The sequence below is a fragment of the Zootoca vivipara genome, chromosome 11, assembly GCF_965207765.1.
Source record: "Zootoca vivipara chromosome 11, rZooViv2.hap1.1, whole genome shotgun sequence".
Lineage (NCBI taxonomy): Eukaryota > Metazoa > Chordata > Lepidosauria > Squamata > Lacertidae > Zootoca > Zootoca vivipara.
In genome coordinates, this window is record NC_142594.1 from 16,392,255 (window position 1) to 16,414,739 (window position 22,485).

Sequence of the window (22,485 nt, forward strand, 5' to 3'; positions counted from 1 at the left end):
GCCACTGCAGAAAAGGCCTGTTGAGAATAATTGAGAGGTTGAGAAGAATTAACAAGGACACATTTTCCCTGTTTCTCTACCAATAGAGGTCATTATACAGGGTGACCAAAGCAGTTTCTGTGCCTAACTGGGCCTAAATCCTGATTGAAATGGATCTGGAAAATCAGTTTCCTCCAAGAGCACTAGGAAGTTGCCCAAGAAGGGGAGTTTGGCAAATGGCTGGCAATTACTTACGATTTTCCGAATCCCAGGAGGGTTTTCTGAGGCAGGGATCACGCCTTCTTGCAGGGAGACATTATTCACCTGCCTAACCCAGCCATGCTGTCCACTCCCTGCTAGTTTCTTGCTGTGCCTCTTATAATACTTGTATAATGTGTACGTGAACAAAAAATGTTCTTTTGGACTACAGTCATACCTTGGTTTTGGAACGCCTTGTGAGTCAAACGTTTTGGCTCCCAAATGCCGCAAACCCAGAAGTGATTGTTCCGGTTTGCAAATGTTCTTTTGGAACCCAACATCTGACGGTGCTTCCGCGGCTTCCAATCAGAAGCCGCCCGTTGGTTTCCAAATGTTTCGGAAATCAAACGGACTTCTGGAACAGATTCCATTTGACTTCTAAGGTACGACTGTATTTGTCTTGTGGCCACCTTTGTCCCACACACTGGAAGTTGGAGACATTTCTGACAGCCAAAGGGACCACAACACAGTTTGAGAGATACTGAAATCCCTCAGAAAACGTGCCCAGCTGTATCTTAAAACCAACTGTTTTTTGGCACCACAATATTAGACCTACGAGAGCTGGTTTCGTCAAGTGCCTGTGGGTAAGTGCTGAAAAAGTACCCTCATTGAATCCTTGCATCAGCTAAGAACTGACTACAGGTGGCCTCTCTTCAAAATTACTAACATAAACAAAGTTGCCACATTCCAATGCATTTAGCCCTCCAATGTTTTTAGAGAATGTGTGAACATGCCCTCTTCCCTCGTGCCCTCCTTTTTAGTAGGCTAAACAAGCCCACTGGGGATATCATTCTCCAAAAATACTCATTTTATAGACTTTTCCTTTCTCACGTCCCAATACCTGTAAAAATGAAGCAGGCTTTGTCAAGAAAGAGGTCTATATTTTGTGACAAACATACCTTTTTCGCCTATTAGGCTGGTCCCTTTCAAAAGCACCAGTAGATTTGTTTCCTGTTTCCATAGTAAGAATTCTTGACATCAAGCATCATAGCACCAGGGTCTGGAAGAGGCAGAACTAGAACACACACAAAGTTCCCCTACAGCTATCTCCCATCAGTGCTTATTGCTACGTTAACCTGTGTCAAACTCCAACACGGCAACATAGCCTCAGTCTCAGTTTCCCCATATCCTGTAGGATCAAGTGCCCTACAGTTGGGCAACAGCGAGTGTAATATAGAATCTAAAACGGAGACAGTTTGTAGCACTAAGGCTTCTAACTGCAGCCTAAATTGGTCTTCAAAAGGCTGTGTCCGTATGCAAGGCGGGGGGGGGGGGGAACCCATGAGATGCTTGGTGGTGAACACACCTCTTTTCACCACCAGATGGGGATAAAGCAGATTACTGTATATTTAACCGATGCCTTTAAAATAGTTTATCTATACAGAGGCTTTTGTATTCCAAACTCATGCTAAAGCCACCACTCTGTGGCATATAACTCCATGTTTCATTGACATCTTTTACTACTTTTCATGACAGAAGGCTTTCTTTTCAATAGAAAAGGTGGAAGACAGAGCCTCTTCTACCATTTAGTAGGTAGAAGGCACTCCGGAGGCCGGAGGAGGAAAAAGGAAGCCCTGCTGCCACTGCCCCCGCAGTAAGGAGGGAGAACAGGGGTCCGCTCGCTCCGTTGCCGTCCCCGTCGCCCCCGCCTCAAGGGAGAGGAGGGGGCCCTTGGAGGAGGGAGAAGAACCCTGACCTCGCTGCTGCCACCACTGCCACCACCCCGGGAAGAGAGAAGAGACACCCAAATACAGTAAACTGAAACCCCTTCCCTGTTGCCCCGCCACTGCACAAGCATAGCCGACTGAGGAGAGAGGTGGGCTAAAGAGGGCCACAAGGAGGCACAGGCCCAACCCTAGCCCACCTCCCCAGCGGCAGACCCATTGGAGGAAGGCCTGAGCCCAGAGTCCCACTGGGAAAGACCTCTGGGTTTTGCCTTATTTTTCCCCCTTTTTAAATATTTTTTTTTTAAAAAAAACTTTAATATTTTTTCTCTCCCCCTTTTCCTTTTTTAAAGGGGAAACAATTATACATTTTTGTTATTTAAACTATAAATATTGCAAACAGGGTGGATAAAAATCAATGATTTTTTTAAAAAAATCAAAAAAATCGGATTTTTTTGATTTAAATCGGATTTTTTTGATTTAAATCGATTTTTTTGCTTTAAATTGGATTTTTTTAAATAAAATGCTTTTTGAGGAAAGAATATTACCATCCAAAGGTTATTCCATCATGAAATAAAGATTAGTTTTTTTAATTATGTAGTATAAGGTTGTATATGTTTAATTTATGGGGTAAATAAATTCCATTAATCCATTCACCTCTTCCAGAGGTTTTTGTAAGATTATTGGGCAGTTTCTCTGCCTACAAGATACTATCACAGGTGCTTGGTTTACTTTTGCAGTTCTCAAAACTGAATTTGACTCAACAGAGATCACATGCCTCTTCTTCACAGCAAAAATGTTATAACATGAACAGAGTTGAGAAAAAGACCTTAATCCTATTGTTCTACAAACCTATGAATACAGAAGCAACCCCTTCAGTGCTAAGTTTCAAGAAGTTCAGTGAATAGAATAGAAACAATATTTTTCTGATTGTTTGGACAGTATTTAAGTTTTTCATGTGTAGGCTGGGCTGACAGTCTAAGTTTCTTAAAATATATATATTTTGTTTTTGTTTAGCCAAATTAGTTAACAAACATGGATGTTTGTTTAAGCAAATAACATTTGCTGAAATGTTATTGTTTCAGTTGAATAAATCTATTTAAATTGTTATTATTAAGGTAATGATTATTTTTCTCCTTCCTAAGTACAACAGTAAAGTTGTCCAAATATGAATGATTAACCTATTAAACTGGGGATAAAAAAACTAATATGAAAAGTTGTTATTCTAAAAATCTTCATCTACTTGCATAATAAAGTTATACCAGCAAGAATTAGTCTTTATGATTTAAATCAACTGTGATTTAAATCAAGCCTTACTGACTAGTGATTTAAATCGTGATTTAAATCGTGATTTAAATCAGTTTGATTTAAATCAAATCCACCCTGATTGCAAAATTATGGTTTTTTTCCTCGAAGTGACACACCACCTGAATTATGCTCGGGTTTTTTGGCGAATTTTGACACACCAAGCTCAAAAGGTTCCCCATCACTGATTTAGTTGAAACAGAAGCTCTCCACATATTATTATTATTTATTAAATTTGTATACTGCTGTTCATCCACAGACCTCAGGGTGGTTCACAGCATAAAACTACAATATAAAAAACACAAAATACACAATAAGAACAAAAAGAAACCAATACCCGAGGTACCACTGTACTGGGATTAAAAAGAAATCTTCAACCACATGTTTTTCTACACTAATGAAGCATCACACTTAAAAAGATGATGCAATAAGCATAAAAACACATTTATTAATCCCTTCGCATAAAATATCTGAAAGCAACTGCACAATAAAAACAGCCACACAATTTCATATATTAAACACCATCTCTAGGCCAATGAAGATACAGTCTGGGATGTATCTTTCCACTTGCTAAAAAAAAAGGAAGGGCTCCAACAGGCATTAAAAGGACAATGGAAATGATACCTATCTGAGACATACACGAAGTATGCACGCACATGAGCCCATCAGGTGAAGAGCACATTATAAATACTTGAAACATGATCCTTCAGCACTTCCAAACTAGCATGAAGATTGATAAAAGAGTATTTCCAGGTTGTCAAAATAAAAAGCTACTAATACCTCCTAACACAGCTAAATGAGTGTGTGTCCATTTTATTTTATATAAATCTTATCTCCTTAAACTGTGACGGTTCTCTCTCTCGCTTTAAAAAAGACAAATGAACAATATATGTTCCACTGTACTGCTATATGAAAACCTCTAGAGGGCAACTAAGTTTCAGAGTAGGCCTAAACAATCAGTTCCTTAATTATTTTTAAAAGCCCCCCCCCAACCCAAATGTCTTAAATTTCACCAATGCTTTATTTCCAAGTCTACATGTGTTTTTCTGGAAACCAGCCCAACTGAACTCAATAGAACTTACTTCTGAGTAGACATGTATAGGGTTGAGAAGTGAACTGCCTAAAATCATTAGGGGGTGAACAATTTTAAAATAGGAAAAAAGAGTTGGAATGAAAGAGAAGTAAGAAGTAGTTAAAACTAGTGACTGAGACAGAGTGACTATTTTTTGGCATGGAATTTATGAAATAGCTTCCATTACAGAAAATGGTGGAATATATTGATCAGACTATTTCCCTCAAAGTCACCTAATTTGTACAGTAGAAATTAAGCAACCAACAGTCTTCCCATTTTATTTTTAATATATTTTTAGGTGTTGGAAATGACACAATGAAGCAAATGTTTAGAAAGCTAAATACAAGTGGTATTTTTTCAAATAACTGGTGCAAGACTTTAAAAAAGGACTATTTTTCTTTTGCACTATTCGCCTTTCAGGCTATTAAGTTATCACTGCAAACTATTTTTGTTGTTGCTGGTAAGACCATATTAGTTCACCATTAGAAAGCTGCGTCAACAGCAGCAATTGTAGATGTTCCAGATATCATTGGGATGGATAAACTGACGAATAAAGTGTGATGAAGGAATGACTCTGAAGTTTCTGTGCAACTAACTGCAAAACTCACTCCATTTATTCTGTGCTGGAATGCACAGTGTAATGTTAAGACTGAAAATGCATGGAAATATTTTTATTTTATTTTTTAAAAAAGGAACAGACCTTAGAATATCATACAAAGATTAAATGAAGTAAAGGGCTTAGTTACAGGACACTTCATAGGTTTCAATAAAGAAACCTACTTTGTCAGTGAGTAGCAGCAGCTGATTTAGACAGGAAGCCATATGGACTGACAAAAAGTGCTACCAATTTACTGACTATTTTTCCCTTTTCAGTTGCTCAGCAAAATCTAGTTCTAAAAATGTAGTTCTAAAAGCTGGCTAAAGAGAAGTATTTTCCATTTGACAAAAAGCTGATTGGCACCACTTTAAATATTAGGAATTAAAGTACATGTAGAAAAACTACTGCTATGCTAGGCTGCATCAACAAAAGTGTAGTGTCCAGATCAATGGAAGTAATAGCACCACTCTATTCTGCCTTGGTCAGACCACACCTGAAATACTATATCCAGTTCTGGGGGCCACAATTTAAGAAGGATATTAACAAGCTGGAACATGTTCAGTGGAGGGTGACCAAGATGATCAAGGGTCTGGAAACCAAGCCTTATGAGGAACAGTCGAAGGCATCTGGAAAAGAGGAGACTGAGAGGAGATACGATAGCCACCTTCAAATATCTAAAGGGCTGCCACATGGAAGATGGAGCAAGCTTGCTTTCTCCTGCTCTAGACGTTGTGGAGTTGGGAGGATGATTAACAAAATCAATGCTCCTGGCAAACTGGGAATATTCCCTTACTCACCCAACTTTGGGATATTCCACCATTCTTCAGCAGTTTCTTTTTCTTTGAGGGAAAAAAGTGGCTCACGTAAAGGTAAACTAAGCTTTAATAATACTGTAACAAAATAATGTAATGAGAGAAACTAAATACAGCAACATGAAATGAAATGCAATAACATGAGGCAAGTCTGAGGCAAGAAGCAAGAAGAGGCAGCTGGTCCCTCTTAACTGACATTCTTAACTGAACACACTGAATGGAGGGGCTGATTCTGGAGCATAACACACAAGCAAGCACTGCCCCAAAATTTTACTAATCAAATGAGGCCCCAGTGTTTTTCTTACACTAGAGCAGGCATAGGCAAACTCAGCCCTCCAGATGTTTTGGGACTATAACTCCCATCACCCCTAGCTAACAGCACCAGTGGTCAGGGATGATGGGAATTGTAGTCTCAAAACATCTGGAGGGCCGGAGTTTGCCTATAGCTGCACTAGAGGCCAGGACTAAAACCAATGGCTTCAAGTTACAAGGAAGCAGATTCTGAGGAAGAACTTTCTGATAGTAAGAGCTGTTGGGACAGTGGAACAGACTCCCTTGCAATCTGGTGGGCTCTCCTTCCTTGGAGGTTTCTAAGCAGAGGTTGGATGTCTATCTGTCATGGATGCGTTACTTGAGATTGCTGCATTGCAGAGGGTTGGACTAGACGGGACCTCTCTCAACACTACAATTCTATGATTCTATGCTTCTTGTTTACTCTTACAAGCAACTACAATTAGATTGGCATGGGCATCTCTGGAGCCGTTTTATAGGATAAAACCAGGGACAATGAACTGGCTTTCCAAATGCTGTTGGACTGCAACTTCCATAATGCCTTGCCACTGCCCATGCATGCTGGAGGCGATAGGAACTGGAACCCGACAACATCCAGGGTGGGAGGAACCCCCCCCCCAAGTTCCCAACCCCTGCTGCCTTATTTAAAGCCAAGTGTGCAGAGATTCAACAAGATTTATTGAGGAATGTGCACCAGTTTCCTGGTGGTCCAAGACCATGTGTTAATGTTTGGTTAACATGCATGTCCTGTAAGCCAATAACCCAAAAGGTACACTGTATTTTTCGCTAGGCTAGGTCTGGTTGAGTGGTTTGCTTCAGGCATGTCAAATCTCATTCTTCTACACCTGCCCCATGTATGTGGGCAAAGAAAAGATTTAAGCATGTATTGGAGAGGAATAGTGCCATCAGTTATAGTGCAGAGAGTCTGAGCTTGATAGGCATGTTATTGTTTGCAGTATCTACAGTTATAGGTTAATACTAAACTTATTTATGTAGTTGAAGTGCATTTACAGCTTATCAGAAAGGCAGCCATGTTGGTCCTTTGCGGCAAAACCAACCAAGAGTCTTGTGGCACCTTAAAGGCTAACAGATTTTATTACAGGTAGGTAGCCGTGTTGGTCTAACGTAGTCGAAACAAAAGAAAAAAAATCCTTCCAGTAGCACCTTAGAGACCAACTAAGTTTGTCATTGGTATGAGCTTTCGGGTGCATGCACACGAAAGCTCACACCAATGACAAACTTAGTTGGTCTCTAAGGTGCTACTGGAAGGATTTTTTTTTCTTTTGTTTCGACTAGATTTTATTACAGCAAACTTTCATGAACCACAGTACAAATTCATCCAATCTTAAGGTGCTGCAGGACTTTGTTGGTTAAAAACTTGGAATTTTGTAATTTAGAAAGTGTGATTCTTTTTAATTCTGAAGGCACATAGTCTAATAGCACAGTCTGAGGTCCGCAAAGAATTAAAATTCAATGTGGCTTACCCCCAGGTACAGTAGGTGGGGTTAGGAGGGCTGCTTAAACTGTTGACAACTGGAGAGAAATAATGGTTCCTTTATTAGGTCCACTGACACCATTTGTTGGAAAGCCATTCAATTGACTGCTAGCTTTGAATGTAAAACAAGGATTACTTAAATGGGTAGCTCTTTGGATCAAAAGCAGAAGCAGTTTTCCAACACTAAAATAAATAATTTCCACGAAAAGATGCGTCAGATTCAACAGTAGAAAAACAACCTATTTCTAGTGTGAAAGTAACCTTAGGGCAGTGTTAATAATTTATACTCTATATAAATATTTACACATATGTACAGAAAACATAGTAGGACCTTCCTGGTGAAATTTATTTATGTACAAACACACAGATAACTGCATTAGTCCACAATGTAGAATGAAACAAGTTTGGGGGGGGGGGGGCTGAAGCAGCTTCTGCAGATTTCTTTAATGTCAGGCATATGTAGCAGTTATAAAGCAGATTTCTTGACTGCAAAGCATATGTCATTGCCAAAACAGGAGAAAGAAGCCCCCCTTTCTTCTTATTTTCATATTACTGTTGCAAGCATTCATCAACAATACACATTCATATGCAGCTATCCTAGCAACATGTCACTGCTATATTATTTTTAGAGTGTCGAAGTGACATATGCCACAGTATTTGCAGATATTTCTATTCTCACTTAGAAGTGCAATATTAATTGCTCTGAAACAAAACCAAGTAAAATCCTCAAACCACCACCAATGACAGACTAACTAGTGTAAACAAGTAACCAAGTGATACATTTGGGGAGGCGGGGAGAGGACTGGGGAATCAGCAGATGCTGCCTCCATGTTCCAAATGCCTTTTTTTGAGCAGATTTTATGGTTTATTAAGACAACTTCTAAATATTTTGCAAGAGTGGAAGCAACAAAGAATGTCTATATAACTCAGCGGTAGAGCATGTGCTCTGCATATGTAAAGCCTCCAGTTCAGAACCCTTCAATCTTTGGTGTAGGGATGAAGAGAGAAAAGGAAAAAGAGAATTTGCGTCTCCACTAGTGAGTTAGCACAAGAGTGTATGCAAGGATTTGTTCATCTCTCCGCAGCGGAAGTCAAAACAGAAAAATCTAGAGATGGGGTGATGGGGAAAGAGCATTGTATATTTACACACAACTGAATTTTCTTTTCCGGCATGGTAGGCCTGAAAGGGGGTTCAACCAGATGATTCTGTGGCAGTAGCTCTGGGCAACTGTTCACTGGGGAGTTGAGAATTGTGATGATTCCGCTAACTCCACCCACAACATCTACATTTCGATTATGACATCTGTACAGAGACAAACCCACAGAGCTGTGGTCTGTACATTGCGGTGCCATGCTGTACAAGTCATGAAAGCGAATCCTATGCAAGCTGGGATCAGCATGTGTGGATACAGAGCACATGAAGGAGTGTAGCGACAAGCACACGTAATCAGAATTCCCACCCCTACCTACACACAATTTTTAAAAAGCTATTGCGTTTACACACTGCTAAGTACACACCGACAAAGACAACCTCTTACACACAATAGCGAGGGCATCTAAAAGCTATAAAAAGCTAAAACAGCACTGCATGCTGTCTGGAAAGAAGACACAAATATAATTTAATAAGATCCTCAAATATAGCTATGCTAGCCAATAAATATCATCACTGGACTAAAAAAAAAGGTACTGTATTGTGCAAAGTTTTACAATAAAGCACTGCCAGATACTGCACACCTTAAACCAGGGGTCCTACAAATTGCCCTACAAATAACCCAGAGATGCATTTTAAGTACACCTGAGTACACATTCTACTCATGTAAAAAACACTAGGCAGGCCACACAAACTACCCAGAGATGCATTTTAAATAAAAGGACGCATTCGACTCATGTAAAAACATGCTGATTCCCGGACCGTCCGTGGGCCGGATTGAGAAGGTGATTGGACCGCATCCTGCCCATGGGCTTTAGGTTGCCTACCCCTGCCTTAAACGCTTTAAGGGGCAGGGAGACAGTAGATTGGAGTGATTCTTCAGGCATTCAGAAACTGTGTGAAGTAATCACGTAACAAAGCAACCAAAGTGATGATTATGCTTAGGGTTGTAGCCAGCCAAGTTCTACTTAGAGTAAGCCCACTGAAATTAATGGACCCACGTTAGTCATGTCTATTTATTTCAATAGGTTTACTCTGGTTAGAATGAACTTTGGACAACCTGTAGATCAGGCATCCCCAAACTTTGGCCCTCCAGATGTTTTGGACTACAATTCCCATCTTCCCCAACCACTGGTCCTGTTAGCTAGGGATCATGGGAGTTGTAGGCCAAAACAACTGGAGGGCCGCAGTTTGGGGATGCCTGCTGTAGATTTTCCAGGGTTCTACAACCACAGAAGGCCTGCAGGAGTAAGCTCTCTGCTTCAGAAAGTCACCCTCCAACTTGGAGACAGTGACCAAATGGGGAGGATGTGAATTTGTATGCTTTTGTTGCCTTATCGCACCCCTGCTTAATTACTTGATTCTCAGCATCTGAAGAGGGCTTGGGAGAGGTCTCCAAGGAGGAAGGAGCGCAACCTGAATACAGCATCAGAAAAGTATCTCTGTGTCAGTATTTGTTGGAAGTATTTTGGTGCCTCAGGAAGATGTCAATGTAAATGAGACACTGTAGAGAGAATGGGGAGGAGCAATTTCCCCCATTCATCCACCATCCTTTGAAAGTAGTGCCTTCAATCCTTACGCTTCTCAGCCCCCCCACCCTTTTGAGCCACTGCTTATTTATTAAATCAACGTATAGCCCTTTTAATGTGGTTTTTTTTTAAAAAAAAATTGAGCTACCTCTCTTTGCATCACATTCTTAATGGATTTAGCAATATAATTCTATGTATGAAGCTCAATTTTCGTCCTAACCATCAATTGAAAGGCCAAGCACCTTAACAGTAAAGCCTTGTGCAAGAACCACGAGCATTAATCAACATCAGTGAAAGTAAAGAGAAATCAGAGGAAAATACATATTTGAGTCAAAAATAAAGGTTACAAGCTGTGGCACGTTTGGGGATTTTAAAACCAGAGATGAAGCAGTGACCAGTGTCTAACTCTAAAACCTAGATGACACAGTGATGGTGGTCATCTCAGCATGATGACCATTATATGAAAGTCAAAGATTTTCACCCCTTTTAAAAGCACTCTGAACCTGGCCACCAGTTTTTCTCCATCCACTGAAACACTATGGAGCATCGATGAAGTTCCTACCTTGACTGAAACCCTGCTTCCCTTCTTACCAGGACTAAAACCCATTTATCTCCTAGAAAGATCATAATGGCGGCAATACACAGGACACAAGGAACAGCCTAGATCAGTGGTGGCAAAACTTGGCCCTCCAGATATGGAACTACAACTCCCATCATCCCTAGCTAGCAAGACCAGTGGTCAGGAATGATGGGAGTTGTAGTCCCAAAACTTCTGGAGGCACACTGGTTGGGAAACACTGGCCTAGATTATATTCCAGAAGTCATCCCAGAAAAGCAGTGTTACATGTCAGCAACAATTTTCCAAAGATGTTACTGAATAAGAAACAGAGAAAGTTTGAACTTCCCCCCAGTGTGGAAGAATCTACCAGCATTAAAAGGTAAAGGGACCCCTGACCATTAGGTCCAGTCGTGACCGACTCTGGGGTTGCGCGCTCATCTCGCATTATTGGCTGAGGGAGCCGGCGTATAGCTTCCAGGTCATGTGGCCAGCATGACAAAGCCGCTTCTGGCAAACCAGAGCAGCACATGGAAACGCCGTTTACCTTCCCGCTGTAGCGGTTCCTATTTATCTACTTGCATTTTGATGTGCTTTCGAACTGCTAGGTTGGCAGGAGCTGGGACCAAGCAACAGGAGCTCACCCCGTCACAGGGATTCGAACTGCTGACCTTCTGATCAGGAAGCCCTAGGCTCAGTGGTTTAACCCACAGCGCCACCTGGGTACCAGCATTAGTGTCATCTAAAACACACAAGCTCTTCTCACTGGGGAAACTGAGAAGCTTTTCAATACTTTCTCTCTTAAAGGACACAGTATTGTTCTTCTATGGATATGAGACTGTCAGTTCTTACAAACCAATCTTATGATTTACCTATGGGACTCAATGAAGACTTACTTTCAAGTAAGCATGCATAGGATGCATGTTGTTTATGGGCCCAAAGAATATTCCTGCTCCTGAACCTGTTAACACATCACCACACTGCTCGCATATCATTAGAATAGCTAATGATAAAGATGTACTTAATTAGCAAGCTACTGTTTAAGCCTCAGGAGTTGGTTGTATCAGAGTTCTTGCTGTGGATATTAATGCAAATATATTCAGGGAATGTGTCAGGATTAAACACCTCTCAGTTAATGGCGATGTTTTAACTTGATGGCTTAACTACCTACATTATAATGATTAAGATAGTAATGGCATATTGACCCCAAATTATTCAAGTCTTGGTTAAAGCCCTAGACCAATGTCAATTGTTTAAAGAACCAAAATGAGAGATAATTGAGGAGATATAAGTTAATCTGCCATCATGCTTGCCTTCTTTGGACATTACACTAAAAATCTGGATAATGAGAGAGATGCAATTAAAACTTTATTGAAGGTAATATAAAATTTAAGACAGTGCTGATAGGAATAAGGCAACCTGGCTGAAATTGATATTCATTAGGATACTCCTTATATGAATAGGAAGCATTTGGACTTTGTCGTCTTTAAAAGAGCCCCAGCTGGTAATGGTTGAAGGTTAATGCCTTACCCCATTCTGTTCAATTTTCTGTCCTAATTAGTCATCTAAATCTATAGCTGTGAGCACCAAGTGTCTGTGCTCAAAAGAAACTAATTAATGCTAGCAAATTAGATCAAGTCCAAAGATCCAACAGCCAAACTCTTAAATGCTCCTTGTTAATAGGAAGTGTAGCTGTCAATAACTGCTGTTGGTGGCTATAATGAGGCCTCTTTCTTTCACTGAAAGTGATTTCATTTCTCTTTGTCCTTGCAAAAGCTGTTCCATTCCCTTTAAGGAAAAAAAAATACATGCAGTCGCAGTGTTAATGTTAGCTGCCTGACCCATTTCTTGCGATCAGCTGGGTTGAAATGACATGGAAAAACCAAACAGGGAAAGTCTCTGCTCAGCCACACCTTTCATTTCAACCAACTTTCCTTGGGATCCCTAATACTGGCCTATGAGTATCTAGGTTTTCTCCATCAATGAACACAAATATCCAAATGAACTGTAGCAACATACTGTATAACTGTTTAATGCAGAAGGTGATATCACCCACAGCATAAGGAATTCTGTCTGAAGTGTAGTTTTCACACAGTTTCTCTAGGATGCTTCACACATTACAATATTGTATCGAAGAATGCACACTGAAGCTTTAGCACATACCATTGTCTACTCGTAAGATGAGATGTGGTTATACGAGTTTATTTCACCATGCTCCCTGGATTGCATGATGCAATGATAAATGCAGATATGTAGCATGAAGCTACTCTACTGGTGGGGAGTTCAAACGGCTACATGTGAAATATTTAGTGTATAGCCAAACATGCTGTCAGTTTAACAAGCCAGCTTCATAAACCATGGCTTGAAATTGGTTAGCTTTGAAACTGACCAGAGTCTGTGACAAACCAAGATCTCTAGACAAGAAAACACAACAAAATGAGATTCAGGAAAACTTATACTCATAGCACAAGCATGCGTCTCACTTGGGCTCATGCCAGTCATGTGCATCTTTCTCCACTCTTTTATCCCATACTTTATGAAAACAGAATTAGAATGAAACAAAAGAATAATAGTGATGCCACCAGCAGCATTTGATTAAAAGCATACTCTGAAAATTAAAAGAGGAAATCTGCAATACATTGTTTGGTTAAAAAAAAAAAGTACTGGTATCAGTTGAGCATTTTGCAATGCAGTAAGCCCGCAACTTACATGGGGGTTACATTTGGGGGATCACATCTAAAGCCAAAATCACATACTAGTCAAAGCACAGTGGGTTCAATGGCAGATGGGATTGCCAATGTATTTTTACCCTGGACACCTGCCCGCTTTCTAAAACTATTTTGCCAACCACGTGAAGCTGAATGGGCACAAGTTAAATGCACGTAAACAGTGGCCTTACTGTACTGAAGAAATGAGAAACCAAAGTAACAGTAAATGTGGAAGTGAATTTACAGGGTGTTTTTTATTTATTTATTTTTAAGCAGCTTGCTAATGCACTAGTATCTCAAGCTCTCAAAATATTTATCCATTAAATTTATCTCCTTCTAAGGAGCTCAAGGTGGCATGCATACATACCAATAGTGCTCTAGGGACGCAGGTGGCACTGTGGTCTAAACCACTGAGCCTCTTGGGCTTGCCAATCAGAAGGTGGACGGTTAGAATCCCTGCGACAGGGTGAGTTCCCGTTGCTCTGTCCCAGCTCCTGCCAACCTAGCAGTTTGAAAGCACAACAGTGCAAGTAGATAAAGAGGTACCACTGCGGCAAGAAGGTAATCGGCATTTACATGCGCTCTGGTTTCCCTCATGGTGTCCCACTGCGCCAGAATCAGTTTAGGCATGCTGGCCACATGACCTGGAAAGCTATCTGTGGACAAACGCCAGCTCCCTCAGCCTGAAAGCAAGATGAACGCCGCAACCCCATAGTTGCCTTTGACTTGACGTAACCATCCAGGGTCCTTTACCTTTTACCTTTATGTGGTGCTCTCCACTTCCCATTCTTTCCCTACAATGACCATACAAGGTAGGCTAGGCTGAAAGATAGTGAGTGGTCCAGTACTATCCAGTGACCCTCATGGTTAAGTGGGGATTTGAACTCAAGCTTCCCCAGTTCCTAGCCCGACACTCTAAACTATATTACTCTGGCTCTCTTAGCACCTCAAGTCCTTGCATCAAACTGTGTTAACGGCACTTTAGATCCCCATGTACTTGTGCCAAGACATTTCCTCTATCTTAGCCTCCGACACATATTATGTTCAGTTAATAGAACCTGGCCCTTTTTTTTTAATTAATAGAGAGTATAAGTGATGGGCATAAACCTATCCCAGCATGATGCTACTAAGTATTTCACACATCTCCTTATCTGTGTTTCTGATGAGAGAACACAAGACATTTATAAAGTGGTGTTTTTTTTCAGGTGTCCTTGGGCATTTAAACAGGCAGTGCCAACATATGCCCAAGGATTTGGAATTGCTCTCCTTTTATGGAGCTTGATGTGTCAGGTGCAAGGGTCATGCTCTGGTGCAGGTGGCCCCTAGAGGGACAGATAAGATCCCAGCTACTAGTGGACTGTTGATTAAGTGTGTATTACTAAAACAATGGTTGACATTGGCCTTACTCTACTTTAGGAAAGCCCGAAGTGGTGTTTCATCCCATCAACTTTACTAAGTATCAATGCAGTCCCTGGGGAGAGGAAGAATGGTGGCATTTGGAAACAGCCTTTGCCAGAATACTTTCCTAATTACAGTACTGTATAGCTGTTCGGCTTGGCCAAGTACTTGTAACTGTATGGGGTTATTCTGCAATCTTTAGGTCTATGACTATCACAACTGCACACTTTAAATATTCAGAATACACTTGCTTTTATTAAAATGTGGCCATTTCATCAACGAAGACCTAATAACAATAGAAATAAACTCCCCTTTTGAATCCCATCATGATTTTCTTTAAAAAAAACCCCAAATGTCAATAACCAATTATTAAGGATAAAACCCAAGAAGAAAATAATGTATATTTTGGGTAACCTAGGGAATGACTGTCCAACATTAGCATTGTTTGCCATGTGTTTAAAATGATTCCCAGCATTCCGAGATCTCTTACTCTGTTCCAGATGATATCAGGTGACTACAATTTCAAAATTGTCTTCCTTCATTAACTATCCAGACTTTCTAGTTAGCAGGAACCCCAAGCAAAAAAGATTTTTTTTGTTTTTTGTTTTCTCACCTAATTTGCTCTCTCTCTTCTCATTTTATTTACCCCATCAAATGGAAAATATTACAAGTTAATTTAAGCAAAGGCTGGCCTGAATGAATGCCTACAAATAATATGGATCAGTACAACCTAAAGCTTCCCCAGTATTTTTTTCGAATCGGCCAGTGAGTACAGCATGGCATTCTTAACCTCAGGGTCAAAGGTTTGAGCGCTATCTTGGTAGTCTAGATGAACCGTGTGGTACCTTTCAACTCTCTGATTCTGTGTAGATAAAAAAAGGGAAATGACCCTTGGACAGTGAAATCCAGTCAAAGGCGACTATGAGGTGTGGCACTCATCTCACTTTTCAGGCTAAGGGAGCTGGCGTTTTGTCTACAGACAGCTTTCCGGGTCATGTGGCCAGCATGACTATACCGCTACTGGTACAAGGAAGACCGTGACAAGTGCCAAAGCGCACAGAAATGCCGTTTACCTTCCCGCTGCAGTGGTACCTATTTATCTACTTTCACTGGTGTGCTTTTGAACTGCTAGATTGAGTTCACCCCGTGGCACGGATTCGAACCGCCAACCTTCTGATCAGCAAGCCCAAGGGGCTCAATGTTTTGGACCACAGCGCCACCCGCTCCCTATCTATGATAATATTGCTGGCTGAGCTTAAATATCATCATGGTCGATCACAGGGCGGGAGGACGGGGTGCTGGGCTTTACAGGTCTTCATCAGTGCCTCCAACAGAGTCTGCATGGCAACAGAAGCCAGTGGACTGAAAACAGGCGTAATGAGCTTCTGATCTCTCTCCTTCAGAAGGCAGGCCACAGAAGACTGTGCGCATGCGAAAGTCTCCAAAGAGTCATCAGGTGTAGAGATACACAAACTCCTATTTCCCCACTTTATCGAAAACATGCTTATTTCAGCACTTTATCGAAAACATGCACAATCATTGTTGTAACCTGGGTATTCAGGCTTTAGTGAAAGTGAGCCTAGCACAGGAAAAGGTGAGACCATGTTTGCATACTCACTAGTGTGGAGTGCACCAAGGATTGTACCTAAGTGGAATCTGAACATTCTTGCACTGAAATGCTCGTTTAAAAAGAAAATAGTTAATGTACACATTACACATACTTGAATTGAGAGTCTAAATCTGAGACAGACCCTGTAAACAAAGTTGGCTCAATACATTATAGAGCTTGTAACTCAATAGCGCTTAATCTCTGATGTTAAGGGAGAAAATGAAAAGACTGTTTACAGCAGAGTAATCAGATTAATAAAAGGATACAGAAAGGGAGTTCTCCTTGTTTGTGTTTTAGTCACACCTAGGCAACACAATCAAGTAACATATGTGGAAGTGCAAACTTGGAATACTGTGGATTTAACAATGTATCACAATTATATGAACACCTATATTCAATATTCCATAGCTTTCATAACAGATTGTAATGCAGTGGGGAATAAGAATGCAACTTTTCAATGTAACAGCAAAATCAGTGTTAGAGACAGCATACATTCATGCATTCATACATTTGTTGTTGTCGTTTAGTCATGTCCGACTCTTTGTGACCCCATGGACCATAGCACGCCAGGCTCTCCTGTCTTCCACTGCCTCCCGAAGTTTGGTCAAACTCATGTTTGTAGCTTCAAGAACACTGTCCAGCCATCTCGTCCTCTGTCGTCCCCTTCTCCTAGTGCCCTCCAACTTTCCCAACATCAGGGTCTTTTCCAGGGATTCTTCTCTTCTCATGAGGTGGCCAAAGTATTGTAGCCTCAGCTTCAGGATCTGTCCTTCCAGTGAGCACTCAGGGTTGATTTACTTCAGAATGGATAGGTTTGATCTTCTTGCAGTCCATGGGACTGTCAAGAGTCTCCTCCAGCACCAAAATTCAAAAGCATCAATTCTTCGGCGATCAGCCTTCTTTATGATCCAGCTCTCACTTCCATACATCACTACTGGGAAAACCATAGCTTTAACTATACGGACCTTTGTCGGCAAGGTGATGTATCTGCTTTTTAAGATGTTGTCTAGGTTTCTCATTGCTTTTCTCCCAAGGAGCAGGCGTCTTTTAATTTCGTGACTGCTGTCACCATCTGCAGTGATCAAGGAGCCCAGGAAAGTAAAATCTCTCACTGCCTCCATTTCTTCCCCTTCTATTTGCCAGGAGGTGGTGGGACCAGTGGCCATGATCTTAGTTTTTTTGATGTTGAGCTTAAAACTTATTTTGCGCTCTCCTCTTTCACCCTCATTAAAATGTTCTTTAATTCCTCCTCACTTTCTGCCATCAAGGTTGTGTCATCTGCATATCTGAGGTTGTTGATATTTCTTCCGGCAATCTTAATTCTGGCTTGGGATTCATCTAGTCCAGCCTTTCGCATGATGAATTCTGCATATAAGTTAAATAAGCAGGGAGACAATATACAACCTTGTCGTACCCCTTTCCCAATTTTGAACCAGTCAGTTGTTCCATATCCAGTTCTAACTGCCAACCGCCCATTGCGTCCCGGTTGTCGAACGTTTCGGAAGTTGAACTGTCTTCCGGAACGGATTACATTCGACAACCAAGGTTCCACTGTATTTGGTATGGAACACGCAATGGCTTAGGGATGCAGGTGGTGCTGTGGTCTAAACCACAGAGCCTAGGGCTTGCCAATCGGAAGGTCGGTTTGAATCCCCGCGATGGGGTAAGCTCCCGTTGTTCGGTTCCAGCTCCTGCCCACCTAGCAGTTCAAAAGCACGTCAAGTGCAAGTAGAAATAGGTACCGCTCCGGCAGGAAGGTAAACAGTGTTTCCGTGCACTGCTCAGGTTCACCAGAAGCGGCTTAGTCATGCTGGCCACATGACCCGGAAGCTATCTGTGGACAAACACCGGCTCCCTCGGCCTATAGAGCGAGATGAGTGTGCGACCCCCAGAGTCGTCCACGACTGGACCTAACGGTCAGGGGTACCTTTACCGATACAATGGCTTGGATCTTAAGTTGCTGTTTTACTCACACACAGAGGGTCAATTTCTGCCCAACTTCCCCCTCGGCAACACATTATTTACCAAGGGTCACCTAACTCTTAGGGAACAGGTTTTCAGGGAAGAGGGAGGTAGCTTACTTCAAAGCTACACATTCTCCTAATAAGTTCCCTTCATGATGTCAGCAGCATATTGGGGTAATAATTTTAGGATGAAGTCTTGATGACTAGAGAAAGTATGTGTGTACACACACACACACACACAGAGAGAGAGAGAGAGAGAGAGAGAGAGAGAGAGAGAGAGAGAGAGATTGGCATCCATCTGTCTTGAGAGACAATGGAGAACACCTCCAGGTGTAAAGTCAAATCACTGTGCTAGCTGCAGTGAAGTGACCTCCTCAGGACACAAGCCTGGGCAGTGTGTACAGAGGTCCTGGGCTGCCCTCTCGGCCTCACTGGTGTGGTCCAAAGGAAAGCAGAGCAGAGCAGAGTAGAGGAAAGCAGAATTGGCACCAGCTTGGCTGCAGGAGTTCCTGGAAGGAGGCATACAAGATACCATCCAACCGTCTTAGGGACTCCACTCTGGATTTCTGTAGGTCTTACTCCTTAGCCTTTTCTTCTCCCAAAGATGCCCCACAAGGCAGCAGCTAACTCCAGAATACCATTCTCTATACCACCTACCAATATTTTATGCCGCCAGAAAATGTCATAGTCTTTAAGGTACCACAAAACTGTTGTTTTTTGCTGCAAGAGACTAGGGTGATATAAAATAATATTAATAAATAAATAAATAAATAAATAGATAAACATGGCTGCCCCTCTGGAAATCTTTATCTTATCAAAGTCAATGGATAAGCTCCTACTGATGAGTATAATTGGGATTTATATTCAATATGGTATGCTAAACATGATACTCATACACCAGGATAAAAACTAAATATTTAGGAAAAATCTTATATGCACAATATATTTTCATACCCAAAATATACAATTATTTTAGTTTATTTTAGTTATTCTTTCACAGATTCTATTTTCAGTTATCCTTAAGTGCTTAACCTGGCAATATTTATTGTGCATTAAACAACAGAATACAATCTTACTTTGTCTGGGTAACCTTGAAAAAACACACCACAGATGTTAAGCCAAAAAGTCCATGAATTGTAACAGGGTCTTGAATATGCAATTTCAATAGAAACATGATTGTTCTTTTGCTTTCTGTTAAACATGGCGCAACTCTCAAAAGCGTGTTACTGGCTTTTCTTCTGACAAATCAAATGAATTATCCAATGCACACACAATTTATTTGGCTACATCTCATATTAAAAGTATTGTAGTACAGAGCTATTTCTATCCTTCATATGCTAACACCACAGAGAATCATGTTCCCAAGTTCTCTAAGTGTCAAACGTTTCAATGATAAATACCTGAAATAGTTTTAAGGTCTCAAACCACTGATTGTCCTTTATGCTGATCTGCATACCCAAGGTAACAGCTACGACGTCTGGAAGTACAGGAACTACCCCCAGTTATATGACCTACTTCCCCTGAGTGAATGCTTTCAGCCTCTCTATTTTTCTCCTGTTCACAGGACTTAGGTTATTTTGCAATTTTCACAACATCACACCTCTTTCCCCTGTAATTCCAAAACATATGGGGAGTTGCTCTGCACGTTGGCAGTTTAGCTGAATGCAGAGGTGAGAGTCTTATGCCATTTTCTCGTTCCCTCAAAAGCCATGCACTATTATAAAACAAATTTAACTTGTATAAAGCTCAGTGTTAACTAAAGGCAGCAAAGAAAAATACAGACTTTATTATTTTAGATCTCTGCCAGTTATTATCATTTTATACAGGTCTGTCTGTGTATATGGCTCCTTACAGAATTCAAAGAGGCAAAATATAAGCAGGTTCCTGCTCTTAAAGAGCTTCCAGCTTGCTTTCTGCAAAGGGAGATACATTCCCGGCAGCCACTGGAATCTCCTCCACCTTCAATCCAAAGATTATATATTATCAATGCCTGTGAAGGAGGATCTTTCATGGCCTGACATTCATGGGTGCAATGCCGCGTACAACAGCATTCTCAAGACCACTCCAATTGAATTTTAGATGGCATAATACTGGATAACCCCAATCAGCTTCTTCTAAGGTACCTGACCATTATGTGTTTGCCTCAATGAGAGTTGTAGTATAGAACTGGGTTAATGATTCCAGGTGGATTGAAGCATCTGACAACTTCAAAAATTATAATGTCACTTCTCTGCAAATATGTCGTTGTGTTGTTATACAGACACTAAAAGGAAAGGCAGAAAAGACACTACAAGGAAACAAGCTGTTTAGGAGTTTGTAAGCAAGTGCACATGCTCACAGATTTCCAGACTTCTGGCAATCAAAGTAGCTGGGAACAATATCCTGGCCCTTCAGTGCAAATTAAATGAGAATATTTGCCATTGATGTTAATCACTGGGTTCAGCCTCAGATAGATTAAACAGTATGCCTAATTTGTTTTCATCTATTTTGTGTTGCAGTCATCGTTATGATCCTGTATTTATCCGTCCCAAAGAAAAGTACAGAATGCTTCCTGTCTTCAGTATGGTGCCCGCGTTGCAGCAAACTCTTTTCAGCAAATTATTTCAGCCCAGCATTCTACACTGCATAGTACTGAGCATGCAATAAAGAAGAGAGATACAAATCACACACCTATGTTCACTGCTCCTGTGACAGCTTGGAAAATGATAAGATTCAGGTCACATAAGTGATTAGATTTCGTATTTTGATGAATTTCACTCTCACCTTGCACTTTATCAGAACATAGTTCCCTGGCCTTCTCTCTCATCATTTTTGGAATCAAAACATCCTTTTCTACGTGCCTGAGCTGGGGCTCCTCTGCAAGAGAACAAAAACATTTCTATGTTTAGATGGCAAGTCGCAGGTGAACTGAAAGAACAAGAATGCTGTTTAGAAGGGATGTTAATACATTCAGAGTTCTGAAACAAAACACATGTATCAATGTATAATAACATCCTATCAACAATTAACAATAATTTATTATTTATACCCCGCCCATCTGGCTGGGTTTCCACTGGCAAATATGTCAAGGTAACACTGAAGATGACAATGGGTGGAATTCAACATAGAAGGTCTGCTTGTACAATTCCCACCCCCTCCTTCTCCTGCATGTCTTCCCACATAATTTTCTGCTGTAGAGGACTGAGAGAAAACCCCAAAATGATTTAGGCAGCATCCAGTGGTATGTGGGGGGAGCAGAAGGGGAAGTCCTGCCCTGTGAGTGGATCTCATTCCAAGCACAGAACAACTTATTTGACTCCCACCCAATACTTTCATTTGCTGTATTTGCAAACAATATGGCTAAGAAGTCTGACACACCAGGGTCATTCCCATCTTATCCTCTGAAGGGCTAACATGTCCAAGGCTGTTCAGTGACCAGTATCTGAATTCCATTCTCCATAGCCTTATTCCACTAATCCAGGCATAGGCAAACTCGGCTCTCCCGGTTTTTTTGGGACTACAACTCCCATCATCCCTAGCTAACAGGACCAGTGGTCAGGGATGATGGGAGTTGTAGTCCCAAAACATCTGGAGGGCCGAGTTTGGGGATGCCTGCACTAATCTAACTAGTTGACCACACTGGCTCATGGCAATATATTCATAAGCAGGTTTTAGGAATATGAACCAATCACACAGAAAAAGCATTATTATAACATTCATATTTATAGGAATAAAGAACAGCAGATAGCTTCACAATATGAGATCCAGGAGCAATAACCTTTCCATCACTTTAGCTCAGGGGGGAGAATCTATGACCCCTCCAGCTGCAGTTGGGACTCCAACTCCCATCAGCCTCAAACTATCACATGCATTGGCCGGGGTGATGGGAGTTGTAGTCCACAAACATATTGAGAGCGACGGGTTCCCCACCCCTGCTATAGCTAATATGACACATGCAAAGCATTGTTTTAAAGCATTTTCAGTTTGTGCACAGAAACTGACTGACAGAATGGTGAGCTTGTTTCAAATGTGACATGATGTGCTCCCTTTGGGGCCAGTTGGCAGCAGTAAGATGAACTCACTACATGTTCTGAAATGTATTCAAAGGTTTAATAATG

The 22,485-nt window shown here is 41.1% G+C and overlaps 1 protein-coding gene across 1 annotated transcript in view; it reads right to left on the reverse strand.

Moving 5' to 3' along the window:
- Window positions 1-22,485, reverse strand: part of CMC1 (C-X9-C motif containing 1) — a 46,880-nt gene that overhangs the window by 18,345 nt on the left and 6,050 nt on the right. Inside the window, exon 2 of the mRNA XM_035128761.3 lies at window positions 21,152-21,244. Coding sequence (XP_034984652.1) covers window positions 21,152-21,244 — 93 coding nt within the window. The remainder of the gene's footprint in view (window positions 1-21,151; window positions 21,245-22,485) is intronic.